This window comes from Haliotis rufescens, unplaced genomic scaffold (genome assembly GCF_023055435.1).
Source record: "Haliotis rufescens isolate VD_foot unplaced genomic scaffold, xgHalRufe1.0.p SCAF_19, whole genome shotgun sequence".
NCBI lineage: Eukaryota > Metazoa > Mollusca > Gastropoda > Lepetellida > Haliotidae > Haliotis > Haliotis rufescens.
This window is the reverse complement of record NW_025963879.1, coordinates 9,825,265-9,839,543: the sequence shown is the minus strand read 5'-3', so window position 1 is coordinate 9,839,543 and position 14,279 is coordinate 9,825,265. Positions and strand designations below refer to the sequence as shown.

The 14,279-nt window shown below is 37.4% G+C and overlaps 1 protein-coding gene across 1 annotated transcript in view; it reads right to left on the bottom strand.

Moving 5' to 3' along the window:
- LOC124113334 (3-ketodihydrosphingosine reductase-like) overlaps positions 1-14,279 on the bottom strand; it is a 35,363-nt gene that overhangs the window by 16,673 nt on the left and 4,411 nt on the right. The window contains exons 3-4 of the mRNA XM_046473615.2: positions 8,035-8,094; positions 2,134-2,199 (exon numbers count right to left, since the gene is read on the bottom strand). Coding sequence (XP_046329571.1) covers positions 2,134-2,199; positions 8,035-8,094 — 126 coding nt within the window. The remainder of the gene's footprint in view (positions 1-2,133; positions 2,200-8,034; positions 8,095-14,279) is intronic.

The window sequence follows — 14,279 nt, the reverse complement described above, 5'->3', positions numbered from 1 at the left end:
TTTATTTTTAATACTTAATAATACTACAAGTATTCTCATGTTTGTTTCTTCACTCAAATTATAAACTAGTGAAATGCTCAGACAAAAGTGCTGTATATCTACAGTTTTGAGTGAAAATATGTCCATTTTAATTTAAATCTAAATTTGGGTATGGGTTGAAGTCACGAGAGAAATTAGCTTTCAATATTTCCTTTTTTCATTGTTGGGGGTCAATTTACCACAGGAGTCAGTGAATAATGTACATCATTGAAAAGACAATGTAAAAAGCTTTCATATGATATATTACATGACCATGTTGAAGAACTATATAAGATCTTGTTTTTAAAAACAGGTCAAAATGGTGGCCATCTTGAAATTCAAGATGGCCACCATAAATGCTCACAGAAAAACTTGAAACATAATTTTTCTTTCTGAGTTTACTATTTTGGTGTGTTTAGGCATTGTTGCAATTATCCCACTCATCCACTACAGCAACATCATCTACCACCATAACTCAATAAGCAATTTTCATCAAAATTGGTTTTTGGGGGGTGGGGTAACATTGTATACAATATCTCAACCCCTATGTAATATATTTTCATTTTGTTTTTTGTATAGGATAGTACAATGGTTAAGGCAGATTTTAATACCCAGTTATAGTGGTTTTATTGTCACAATTCAATGGAATTAGTGTTTTACCTACTCACAAGATTTGAAAATGAAGTAAAAAAACATGATTTTTACCAAAGTTTCCACTGAGAATTAGAATAACAGTTAAATGAAACAAAATGTTTGCCAAATTCAGATAACCGAACCTATTACCTGTAATCAAAGACTTAATTTGGATAATTTAATGACTTAATGAAAATGTTACAGCCAATTTTGTCAAAGTATGCATTTTTCCTTCAATTTATGCAATTTTGACCCCCTGAAAATTGTTGCACACACTTGCAAGCTTACTACCCAATGAAAATTGTGTACAGATACCTCCTTTATACAACATAAAAGGTTTAAGGTATACAGGAAAATGTGGGAACGAAAATCTAAACTAAGCCTCTTTTCTGCTGGTGGCCAACTGACTATATTACCACTGTCATTGGATCCAACACCATATCATCGAGAATACCAGATGCCAGTTCAATTTTTACAGCAGAATCAAAGGCAATTTTAACAGCTCTCCAATATATACATACACAATCTGAACATAAACAGTTCATCAAATTTTCTGATTCCCTTTCCTGTCTTCAAGCAATTAAGAATATTTCCTGTGACCATCCACTTTTACTTGAAATCATAGAACTACATAATGATCTTGCTACTGGCCAATATGAAATGGTCTTTTGTTGGTTACCCAGCCATGTTGGTATTATTGGTAACACAATGGCAGATGCTGCTGCAAAGGCAGTGTTCAACAAATCTGTGACACCACTTCTAATCCCATACAGTGATTATTAGCCTGCTATGAGATATTACATCAAAGATCTAATGCAAAAGAAGTGGGACACCCAAGTAGGTATCAATAAATTACCTGAAATTAAATCGTCTGTAGGTTATACCTACTTGTGTTGTCAGTCCTGATTTGACGATTATGCGACAATGTCATATTGGCCACTCCAGATATACAAACGACTATTTGTTGAAAGGTGAGGATCCTCCGTTCTGTATCCCTTGTGATGAAAGAATCACGGTCAAGCATGTCCTGCTTGACTGTATTGATTGTTGGCAGGTTTTTCAATATGTTTATTATGTTTAACCCTTGATAGTCACGATATGGCTGAAACATGGCTGATGTGACTTAAAATTTTAACTCACTCACTCACTCAGTATATATGTGAAATATTTTTACCATTTTACATCACCTCACCAACACTTGTTGCTAACTGAGTTTGTTCAAAGTTTCCAGTCTTTTCAATCTACCCAATCATCAGGTTCAATGCTCTCCATTGAAGTCGAATCAAGAATCACTGGTTCAGTGCCAGAATCGAGTCAGGCTTTAACAACAAACAAAAGACTTCTCAGAAAAGCCTTCAATCAAGGTGCAGGTGTTTTTTCCCCTCAAATCTGTGGGGTTAACCATGAAAATCTTAACTGATTTTTTCATGCAATACATTTTCAGTACTGGATTATTATGAAATGCTCAAATAAAACACATACCTGTCGCACTGCTTTCTCCACAGTTGCAGCATCTTTGGATAAATCAGCTGATATGCAGATGATCCGCTGCCAAACACACCACAACACAAACATATCAACAGAAGCTAGTACAGTAATGTAAGGTGAGGTGAACACATGGATGCCGCAGCATGTTGAGCAGTGGCCAAACATTATCACAGTTATAGGGAGTCTGGGAGATAAACTATGCAGCAAACCATCAGGTCTACCATGCCTTGCAATTCCTGTTGGAGATTGATAATCTGATAAGTTAAGGATCGACCACTGGTATTTTAATATCCTTTGATGAAATTTTGTCATAACAATACAAATACTTCAACAGAAACACGCCATGTTTTTCTAAATGTTATTCTCAATTATATTTTACCCAAAATGAAAAGAAGGAAACATGAATGAAGATACATAACTGGAAGATGATTCATGATCGACTCTCTGAATGGAAAACGAAATCAGTCAACAGGTTTTGAAATCTGACATTTCCTTGTGGACTACCAGTTTTATCTTTGCACACTGGTGGAAATGAAAATTTTCACAAAACATATTTTTTTCTCAAAACATTTTTATTTCCTGTAAAAGCTGGTATACTTTGTTACACTTGCAGTAAATGATGGAATTGAGGTCAATCAAAGTAGGGGGTACAAATGTGGCATTTATTACAGGCGCTTCTTTCAGTTTGTGGCCCAAAAAGGTCAGAGATTTTACTAGTGTCTAATATGGTTCATAGGTGAATATCCTGAGTCCGATGCTCAACCCCATTTCCCCTCACCTTACCACACTACAATCCAAGGTGTGAATTCCATTTCCATTAAACCTGTTCCAGTATTATTGATTATACTATGAACATTTCAGTTTTCTTAATATTCTTGATAACTTTTATTACATAGTCTGTTGACATACTATAGGTGAGGTGAAATTGGGTTTAACGTTGCGTCCAAGATTATTGCACTTATATAGCGACGTGCATGCACGTGTGTGTGTGTGTGTGTGTGTGTGTGTGTGTGTGTGTGGCTGCTTGTACTAGTCCGGACTGATGCCGATTTATAGTGCTAGCACACTGAGATACCATGCCGCAGTTTAACATGAATACCCCACTCAGACACAGTATACTGACACCGAGCCGACCAGTCCTTGTTTTAGCCCCTTAATGCCGAGGGACAGACAGGGTAACAACAAGTACCATCTTTTAACGTCTTTTGGTATGATGCGGCCGGGGATCAAACCCTGGACCTTCCGCTCTCCGGCGGACGCTCTACCACTAGACCACGGAGGTGGTCTCTTGACATAGTATAACCTATCATACTATAAATATACCAATTTGTACCAATTATTTAATTATCTTCTCAAAATTGGTAGTTGTGAAAGAATGGCTGGAATGGAATATCATTTGTAGCCGTTCTGTCAATCTCTACATTTTCTGTGTGTTAACCAAGATTAAATTCCAAAGTTTAAATTGTATTGCCAGTCACAGAACAAATTCCAATATTTTTTGATGGATCAAAACTCAATTTAGTCCAGTTACTCCACAAGCAATGAATAAAGCTGTTCATGATTTCTTTTGCAGTTTGAAAGCTTGTTGCTGATTCATCTAGGAATATTTGGGTGTCATCAGACTATTGGCCACGTTAATTTTCATGGTTGAAATGATATCTTCATTGTTTTCTTAACATACATTCTATAACTTCAAGGCAAATTGGAAGAGTTAGGGTAACTACGAGTCTCCTTGTCTACAGCCACTTTCATTAACAAAGGATAAGTAGCCATTCTGAGTAATGTAGGAACTAATTATCATGAACATACATGGTGGTGCTTGACTTGACATCCGGTATGCATCATAAACATACATGGTGGTGCTTTGAATGACATCTGGTATGCATCATGAACTTACATGGTGGTGCTTGACTTGTCATCCGGTATGCATCATGAACATACATGGTGGGGCTTTGAATGACATCCGGTCAGGCATCACAAACATACATGGAGGAGCTTGACATGACATCCGGTATGCATCATGAACATACATGGTGGTGCTTGACTTGACATCCGGTATGCATCATGAACATACATGGTGGTGCTTGACTTGTCATCCGGTACGCATCATGAACTTACATGGTGGTGCTTGACTTGTCATCCGGTATGCATCATGAACATATATGGTGGTGCTTGACTTGACATCCGGTATGCATCATGAACATACATGGTGGTGCTTGACTTGACATTCCGTATGCATCATGAACATACATGGTGGTGCTTTGAATGACATCCGGTAGGCATCACAAACATACATGGAGGAGCTTGACATGACATCCGGTATGTATCATGAACATACATTGTGGTGCTTCGCATGACATCCTGTATGCATCATGAACATACATGGTGGTGCTTGACATAACATCCCGTATGCATCACAAACATACATGGAGGACGTTGACTTGATATCCGGTACGCATAATGAACATACATGGTGGTGCTTTGCATGACATCCAGTACGCATTACAAACATACATGGAGGAGCTTGACATGACATCCGGTATGCATTACAAACATACATGGAGGACGTTGACTTGACATCCGGTACGCATAATGAACATACATGGTGGTGCTTTGTATGACATCCGGTATGCATCATGAACATACATGGTGGTGCTTTGCATGATATTCGGTATGCATCATGAACATACATGGTGGTGCTTTGCATGACATTCGGTACGCATCATGAACATACATGGAGGACGTTGACTTGACATCCAGTATGCATCATGAACTTACATGGAGGAGCTTGACATGACATCCGGTACGCATCATGAACATACATGGTGGTGCTTTGCATGACATTCGGTATGCATCACAAACATACATGGAGGAGCTTGACATGACATCTGGTATGCATCATGAACATACATGGTGGTGCTTTGCATGACATTCGGTATGCATCACAAACATACATGGAGGACGTTGACTTGACATCCAGTATGCATCATGAACTTACATGGAGGAGCTTGACATGACATCCGGTACGCATCATGAACATACATGGTGGTGCTTGACATGACATCCGGTACGCATCATGAACTTACATGGTGGTGCTTGACATGACATCCGGTATGCATCATGAACATACATGGAGGAGCTTGACTTGTCATCCGGTACGCATCATGAACTTACATGGTGGTGCTTGACATGACATCTGGTATGCATCATGAACTTACATGGTGGTGCTTGACATGACATCCGGTACGCATCATGAACTTACATGGTGGTGCTTGACATGACATCCGGTATGCATCATGAACATACATGGAGGAGCTTGACTTGTCATCCGGTACGCATCATGAACTTACATGGTGGTGCTTGACATGACATCCGGTATGCATCATGAACATACATGGTGGAGCTTGACATGACATCCGGTACGCATCATGAACTTACATGGTGGTGCTTGACATGACATCCGGTATGCATCATGAACATACATGGAGGAGCTTGACTTGTCATCCGGTATGCATCATGAACATACATGGTGGTGCTTGACATGACATCCGGTATGCATCATGAACATACATGGTGGAGCTTGACATGACATCCGGTACGCATCATGAACTTACATGGTGGTGCTTGACATGACATCCGGTATGCATCATGAACATACATGGAGGAGCTTGACTTGTCATCCGGTACGCATCATGAACATACATGGTGGTGCTTGACATGACATCCGGTATGCATCATGAACTTACATGGTGGAGCTTGACATGACATCCGGTACGCATCATGAACTTACATGGTGGTGCTTGACATGACATCCCGTACGCATCATGAACTTACATGGAGGAGCTTGACTTGTCATCCGGTATGCATCATGAACTTACATGGTGGTGCTTGACATGACATCCGGTATGCATCATGAACATACATGGTGGTGCTTGACTTGACATCCGGTATGCATCATGAACATACATGGTGGTGCTTGACTTGTCATCCGGTACGCATCATGAACTTACATGGTGGTGCTTGACTTGTCATCCGGTATGCATCATGAACATACATGGTGGTGCTTGACTTGACATTCCGTATGCATCATGAACATACATGGTGGTGCTTTGAATGACATCCGGTATGCATCATGAACTTACATGGTCGTGCTTGACATGACATCCGGTACGCATCATGAACTTACATGGTGGTGCTTGACATGACATCCGGTAGGCAATACAAACATACATGATGCTTGAGATGACATCAGGTATGCATCATGAACATACATGGTGGTGCTTGACTTGACATCCGGTACGCATCATGAACATACATGGTGGTGCTTTGCATGACATCCGCTATGTATCACAAACATACATGGAGGTGCCTGACATGACATCCGGTATGCATCACGAACATACATGATGCTTGACATGAAATCCAGTATGGATCATGAACATACATGATGCTTGACTTGACATGCAGTTTGCATCACAAACATATACTCTGCTAAAAAAGAAACATAAAATCGTAAATATGTGACAGAATGTTGCTGACATCCATACAAATTTAATACCAAAAATGAATTGGTCATTTCTGCTTGGATTGGGATTGATTTGTGTGGAAAGAATGAGGAACTGCAGAAATTTGGTGAAAAGATGGAAAAAAATCGCAAAAACACAGCCACATGAGAAGCCATGCACGTGCAACATCACTTGTTGGGCTATAAAACCCTTAGGTTTTCCTTTGCATGCCATCACAATCTTACAGCAAGTGAACAGCAAAAATATGCCACGACTGAAGGAAGCACAGTGAACAATGCCATCAGCTGACTGCAAACAGAGAATCATAATCATTTGTAGCCAGGTTTTTCCACAAAGCACTAAGCACCATTACAAGACTGTGGAACTGTTACCGAACAAACGGGACAACATGTCATCTTCCCAGATCTGATCGACCATGTATCACCAGTGTTCACGCTGGCTTTTGAAACTGTCAGTCCTGCTGGAATGCATACTCTAAGACATTCCCAGTCCCTACTAATTTTTGTCAGTCCCAACTTTCAACAAATAAAAAAATGTATGGAAATTACCTGTTTTTAATTCTTTCAAAATCATGTTCAATGCAATGATGTCTCTGAAGTAACGTTGTAGGATCTACACGTCATTTACACACAGTTCAGTCAAAATGGTCTCTCTTTTTAAAAATATTTTGAGACTAAGTCACGACAAATATATATTCAACTTCAAGCAAAGTGAAATGTTATTTCCTTGCACATGGAGAAACCCCTATGATAACACACAAGCTGACTTTGTTTGAAAAGTAACTTTTCACAAGATAAGATGTCAGGAGTCACAAGCCTTGGAAGCCAGGGAGCTCCAACTTCTGTCACGCCCAGTTCATACTTTGAATGTTCTCAACTTTCTCATGAAAGATGCCCACTGTATTGGCTATATGACATGTTGTGAGCCTTAATCATCACATGTAATTTACCAATGTTTTAGTGGCAGTTAAGGTCTTCCTGATCTTCGAGACCTCTCTGCCCCTCTTGATCCCCTCTGCCCACCTATTAATACTAGATAATAGTGCATCATCCTCTAAAGACAACATTTCCCCACACGACTGTTGGAGTTAGCCCTTTCAGTTGGAGTCACTTGATGACAGTGTGGGAGTTGTTAATTTTATTTATCTTCATAAACATAGAATACCTCGTCACTTTGATGCCTGCATAAATATGCTGCCTAGATGTGTATTTGGTTCAAATACAGCCTGTAAGCATGGAAAGTACATAATACATGGAAACGGTTAAGGGTGTACTATACATCATTCATATTTATGCTCAGAACTTTTCAGCCACCCTATGTTAAACCATGTAATAACTAAACATTTTCTTGAGGCCAACATCGCAAGAACCTGATTAGATTTGTCCTGAAGATACTTTTCAACTTCTTCTTTGGCTTCTTGCAACTTTATCTGAAACATACAAAATACAAAATAAATACAGATGATGACCTCTGAAGAAATAGGATATACATGTACCAGGAATTGTTGTTTCAGGAATAGCATAGTGGCAGACCCTTACCCTTTGTTCATGTTTCAAAATGTCATGTTTTCTGTTTGTCTGAAACCTGGTGATTCCACTTATTACTACAGTATTACATTTCAACACTGTGTTACTACTAAGCCTTTAAAGGCATTTAGAAGAGAAACACACAAGGAAGAGAATTTATGGATGTCAACTTCCTTATTATGAGGAACACAACGTTTTGGAGTATATACAATAAATGCTATGAGGCAGAGAACATATATATGTACCTGTAAGAACAACAAAAGTAAAAGATAACAAAGGTGGAACTTAACAAGGGAAGCCAACAGATAATTGGCGCTGATAGATGATTAACAAAGGGACCAGAACATCCACTACAACTCCTGTCACCATCCCAAGATAAAACAAGCCATCATAGCCACCCTCACCCGACATGCCCAATCCATTTGTCACCCTGATGCCATCAGCAGTGATCTGGACCATCTCAAGAAACCTTCACTGCCCTCAACAATTGCACTGCCCACCTTGTCTCCAAAAACATCCGCAAGACCCTCAAGAACTCTGACTCCAGACATAAACCTGCCCCGACACCCATCAGAATCTACCAAGGCTCTGTCACTCATCAGATTTCCTGCCTCATCAAGAACAGAGCCAACATAGACGTCACATATTCTAGCGGCAAGTCCATCAAGACCCATCTACGAGCCAATGGCAGAGGCATATACCAGATGCCCTGCACCTGTGGCCACCAATACATTGGAGGAACCCTCAGAACCCCCAACATCAGACTCAAAGAACATCAGACCTATGTCAACAAACTAGACCTGAAATCCTCTATTTCCGAACACATCCTGAAGAACCAAGACCATAACATCATGTGGGAAACAACCAAGGTCCTGTCTACCAACAACAACATCTGGCGACAAAGAAAACTACAAAAAGTCCTTGACATCAGGAGACACCAGCCAGCCATGAACCGTGACAAGGGAACATATCTGCTGGTCATCGGTGTCGTGCCTGGTTCGCGAAAATCCAATTTTGCCTAGTATCAGTAAAGCGAAAACCCAAGTTGGGGTAATTGTCCTACGAAAGTGAGAAATGAGTAATTGCTATAAAAACACCGGATTACCATAGTTTAGATTCAAGCGGCTTTGCAGGTAAGAAAATAATGCACATGATCATGATGATAATAATCTTAAAGACATAGACTCAAAAGACTATTCAGTTATTTATTTTACTTATTATTATTACTTATTATTACTAACAATAACATCGAGGGGTGGAATCACAAACTCAACAAACTTGCCAGGAAGAGCCATCCGAACATTTTTGAAGTTGTTACGCTATTTCAAAGAGAACAATCCAACGTAGAAGTCGCCATTCAATGAATTGGAGCCCACTGGTCAGCACCACCCAGAAAGAGAAGATACCGGCTGATTGACAACCGTCTTCAGGCTCTGAAAGACAATCTCGTCAACAACATCATCTGCGAAGTTGAGTATACAGATCACGTTGGTGACCTGATCCACTTAGAGTTAATGACTTGAACACAACGTGTATGCCAGTGCAACCGCAAATTTATTATAGAATGTATTTATGTATTTACCATTTTATTTTAAGATATAAGTAATTGTTGTTTTTGTAGAAATTATAATGTACATCTATGAAATATTAAAGTATTAGAGTTATTAAATTTGTTAAATGTTAAGTACTTTTGTGCAACTATAGTATACTTCAGCTTCTAATAAATTACTACTGTGATTACGGTATACGCATTTCTGTGTTTTTCTTGTAATTTGAGAGTCCCGGTAAAGCAATATCCTGTGTTTACTGTAGCGTGGCCAGTCTTACTGTAGCTTCACGAAAGTGAAGAAATTTTAGAGTTGATTATGGCTAGGTTTCGCTCTTCCGGCCCAGAACCCGGTCATCTCCCATTTGTCAGACAGCTTCAAACAACAACTTTTTATGGTTGAGGGCACATCAGGTGTGTGATATATTCCCTTAAATCTGAATAGACGAGTCCTGTTGTCAACAACTGTGTGACAAAATAAAATAAAATTTTCTATAAATCAGTGTTCATTCTTGATTTATCCTTGCTTTATACTTTGGAATATATTGCTCAGTTAAAGGAGTTTTACATTATATACATGAAGTATAATACACACCATATACATTATATATAATGACCATCAATCATTAAAAATATATAGTACTATTTATTTCCACATCAATGTCAATGTACTGTCAGTCATATAAGTTAAATAATGGAATTCATCACCTATGTCTGATAGTTTACAGAGTTTCCTTTCGGTTAAAGGTATTTTTCTCCATCTCCCAGTTTGAATAGGTAGATTCTGGTTACAAGTTCTAAACTTATGTAAGACTTGTAAAACATTTTCCTACAGTACGTTTAGATAATATTGAAAATTTAGGCAATTATTTTTTATGATACTAAACATTGTGCATTTTGTAGACTTATCTCTTGCACTTTTCCAACACTGTAGGTTAATGTCATTTAATTTTTCATGGACTTAATGTTTTAGATAAGTAGGATTTTTGAAACTTTGTGAAACCAGATGTAGATAGTCCAAGTTCGTCAAAAGTTCGTTTGATATATGTAATCCATTTATGTTTACATTTTCCAAATAGGTCAAATTAAATAATAGCTTGTATACAAGAAAGGATTATTTAATGTTTCCCCGGAGAGTGATTGGGCCTAAAACCTTATTATTCTCATTGTTTAATAGATGGAGCCTTCCAAGTCCCCTATGTACCATGAAATTTGGAGATTATTTTCTGAATGAGAAAAGATAATTTAGAAAATGCAAATGGACACCTAGAGTTGAGATGTTTTCAAATCCCCATACTTTGCATCCTTAGAAATGAACTGGTATAACCATACTGCCAAAAAGCTGCAGTTGTTATTTAAGTGATAAATTTAACTCTGACGACCCAGGTTGTATTCTAAGCACCATATCACAAACTTCAGTGAAAACAAACATATTTACAGTTTAACTAAGCCATTTAAAACTTCAAAGAGATTGCCAGTGTCTGGGTCATACCACTATGAGTAAAGGGGTGTATGGCAGTTAAAAAATTCTTGGGATTTATTGCTTTGATCTTTGCTGGTGCTAATTATCTAGATGGCTTCCATTTGACCATTGTCATTTCCATTCTATTACCTATAAGTGCTAATTACCCCTGGTCTCCCCTTTGCCAATTGTTTATTGTCAATCAGTGATCAGTTAAGTGTAGGCTTCCTTATATCCATTGTGAATCACCTGTCAGCACCAATAATCTGTTGGCTTCCCTTGTTAGTTTCCACCTTTGTTATCTTATTAGTTTTTTTGTTCTTACATGTACATAAATATGTTCTCTGCCTCATATCATTCATACACCTGATGAAGGAGTAAGTAAATACCCTGAAACATGGTGTTCGTCATAATAAAGAAGTTGACATCCATAAACTCATTTACTCATATATTACTACTCTCCTATACTGTATTACTACTGTAACACTTCAACACTGTATAACTACTGTTACACTTCAACACTGTATTACTAGTGTATTACACTTCAACACTGTATTACTACTGTATTACACTTCAACACTGTATTTCTACTGTATTACGCTTCAACACTGTAATACTACTGTTACATTTCAACACTGTATTACTACTGTTACACTTCAACACTGTATTACTAGTGTATTACCCTTCAACACTGTAATACTACTGTTACACTTTAAACACTGTATTACTACTGTTACACTTCAACACTGTATTACAACTGTATTACACTTCAACACTGTATTACTGCTGTTACACTTCAACACTGTAATACTACTGTTACACTTCAACACTGTATTACTACTGTGTTACCCTTCAACACTGTATTACAACTGTTACACTTCAACACTGTATTACTACTGTAACACTTCAACACTGTATTACTACTGTGTTACACTTCAACACTGTATTACTACTGTATTAAACTTCAACACTGTATTACTACTGTATAACACATCAACACTGTATTACTACTGTATTACACTTAAACACTGTATTACTAGTGTATTACACTTCAACACTGTATTACTAGTGTATTACCCTTCAACACTGTATTACTACTGTATTACACATCAACACTGTATTTCTACTGTATTACACTTCAACACTGTATTTCTACTGTATTACCTTCAACACTGTATTTCTACTGTATTACACTTCAACACTGTATTACTTGTGTATTACACTTCAACACTGTATTTCTACTGTATTACACTTCAACACTGTATTACTAGTGTAATACCCGTCAACACTATATTACTACTACTGTATTACACTTCAACACTGTATTACTACTGTATTACACTTCAACACTGTATTAGTATTGTATTACACTTCAACACTGTATTACTAGTGTATTTCCCTTTAACACTGCATTACAACTGTATTACACTTCAACACTGTATTACTACTGTATTACACTTCAACACTGTATTACTACTGGATTACACTTCAACACTGCATTACAACTGTATTACCCTTCAACACTGTATTACTACTGTATTTTACTTCAACACTCTATTACTACTGGATTACACTTCAACGCTGTATTACTATTTGAAAACCCTTCAACACTGCATTACAACTGTCTCAAACTTCAACACTCTATTACAAATGTATTACACTTCAACGCTGTATTACAACTGTATTACACTTCAACACTGTATTACTACTGTATTACACTTCAACACTGTATTACTACTGTATTACACTTCAACACTGCATTACAACTGTATTACCCTTCAACACTGTATTACAACTGTATTTTACTTCAACACTGTATTACTACTGGATTACACTTCAACGCTGTATTACTACTGGATTACTCTTCAACACTGCATTACTACTGTATTTTACTTCAACACTGTATTACAACTGTATTACACTTCAACGCTGTATTACTACTGTATTACCCTTCAACACTGTATTTCTACTGTATGACACTTCAACACTGTATTACAACTGTATTACACTTCAACACTGTAATACAACTGTATTACACTTCAACGCTGTATTACTACTGTATTACACTTCAACACTGTATTTCTACTGTATTACACTTCAACACTGTATTACTAGTGTAATACCCGTCAACACTATATTACTACTACTGTATTATACTTCAACACTGTATTACTACTGTATTACACTTCAACACTGTATTAGTATTGTATTACACTTCAACACTGTATTACTAGTGTATTTCCCTTTAACACTGTATTACTACTGTATTACCCTTCAACACTGTATTACTAGTGTATTACCGTTCAACACTGTATTTCTACTGTATTACACTTCAACACTGTATTACTAGTGTATTACACTTCAACACTGTAATACAACTGTATTACACTTCAACGCTGTATTACTACTGTATTACACTTCAACACTGTATTTCTACTGTATTACACTTCAACACTGTATTACTAGTGTAATACCCGTCAACACTATATTACTACTACTGTATTATACTTCAACACTGTATTACTACTGTATTACACTTCAACACTGTATTAGTATTGTATTACACTTCAACACTGTATTACTAGTGTATTTCCCTTTAACACTGTATTACTACTGTATTACCCTTCAACACTGTATTACTAGTGTATTACCGTTCAACACTGTATTTCTACTGCATTACATTTCAACACTGTATTACTACTGTATTACACTTCAACACTGTATTACTACTGTATTACACTTCAACGTTGTATTACTACTGTATTACTCTTCAACGCTGTTTAAGGGTGTATTACACTTCAACACTGTATTACTAGTGTATTACACTTCAACAATGTATTACTGCTGTTACACTTTAACACTGTATTACTAGTGTATTACCCTTCAACACTGTATTACTACTGTATTACCCTTCAACACTGTATTACTACTGTATTACCCTTCAACACTGTATTACTACTGTATTACACTTCAACGCTGTATTACAACTGTATTACACTTCAACACTGTATTACTACTGTATTACACTTCAACACTGTATTTCTACTGTATTACACTTCAACGCTGTATTACAACTGTAT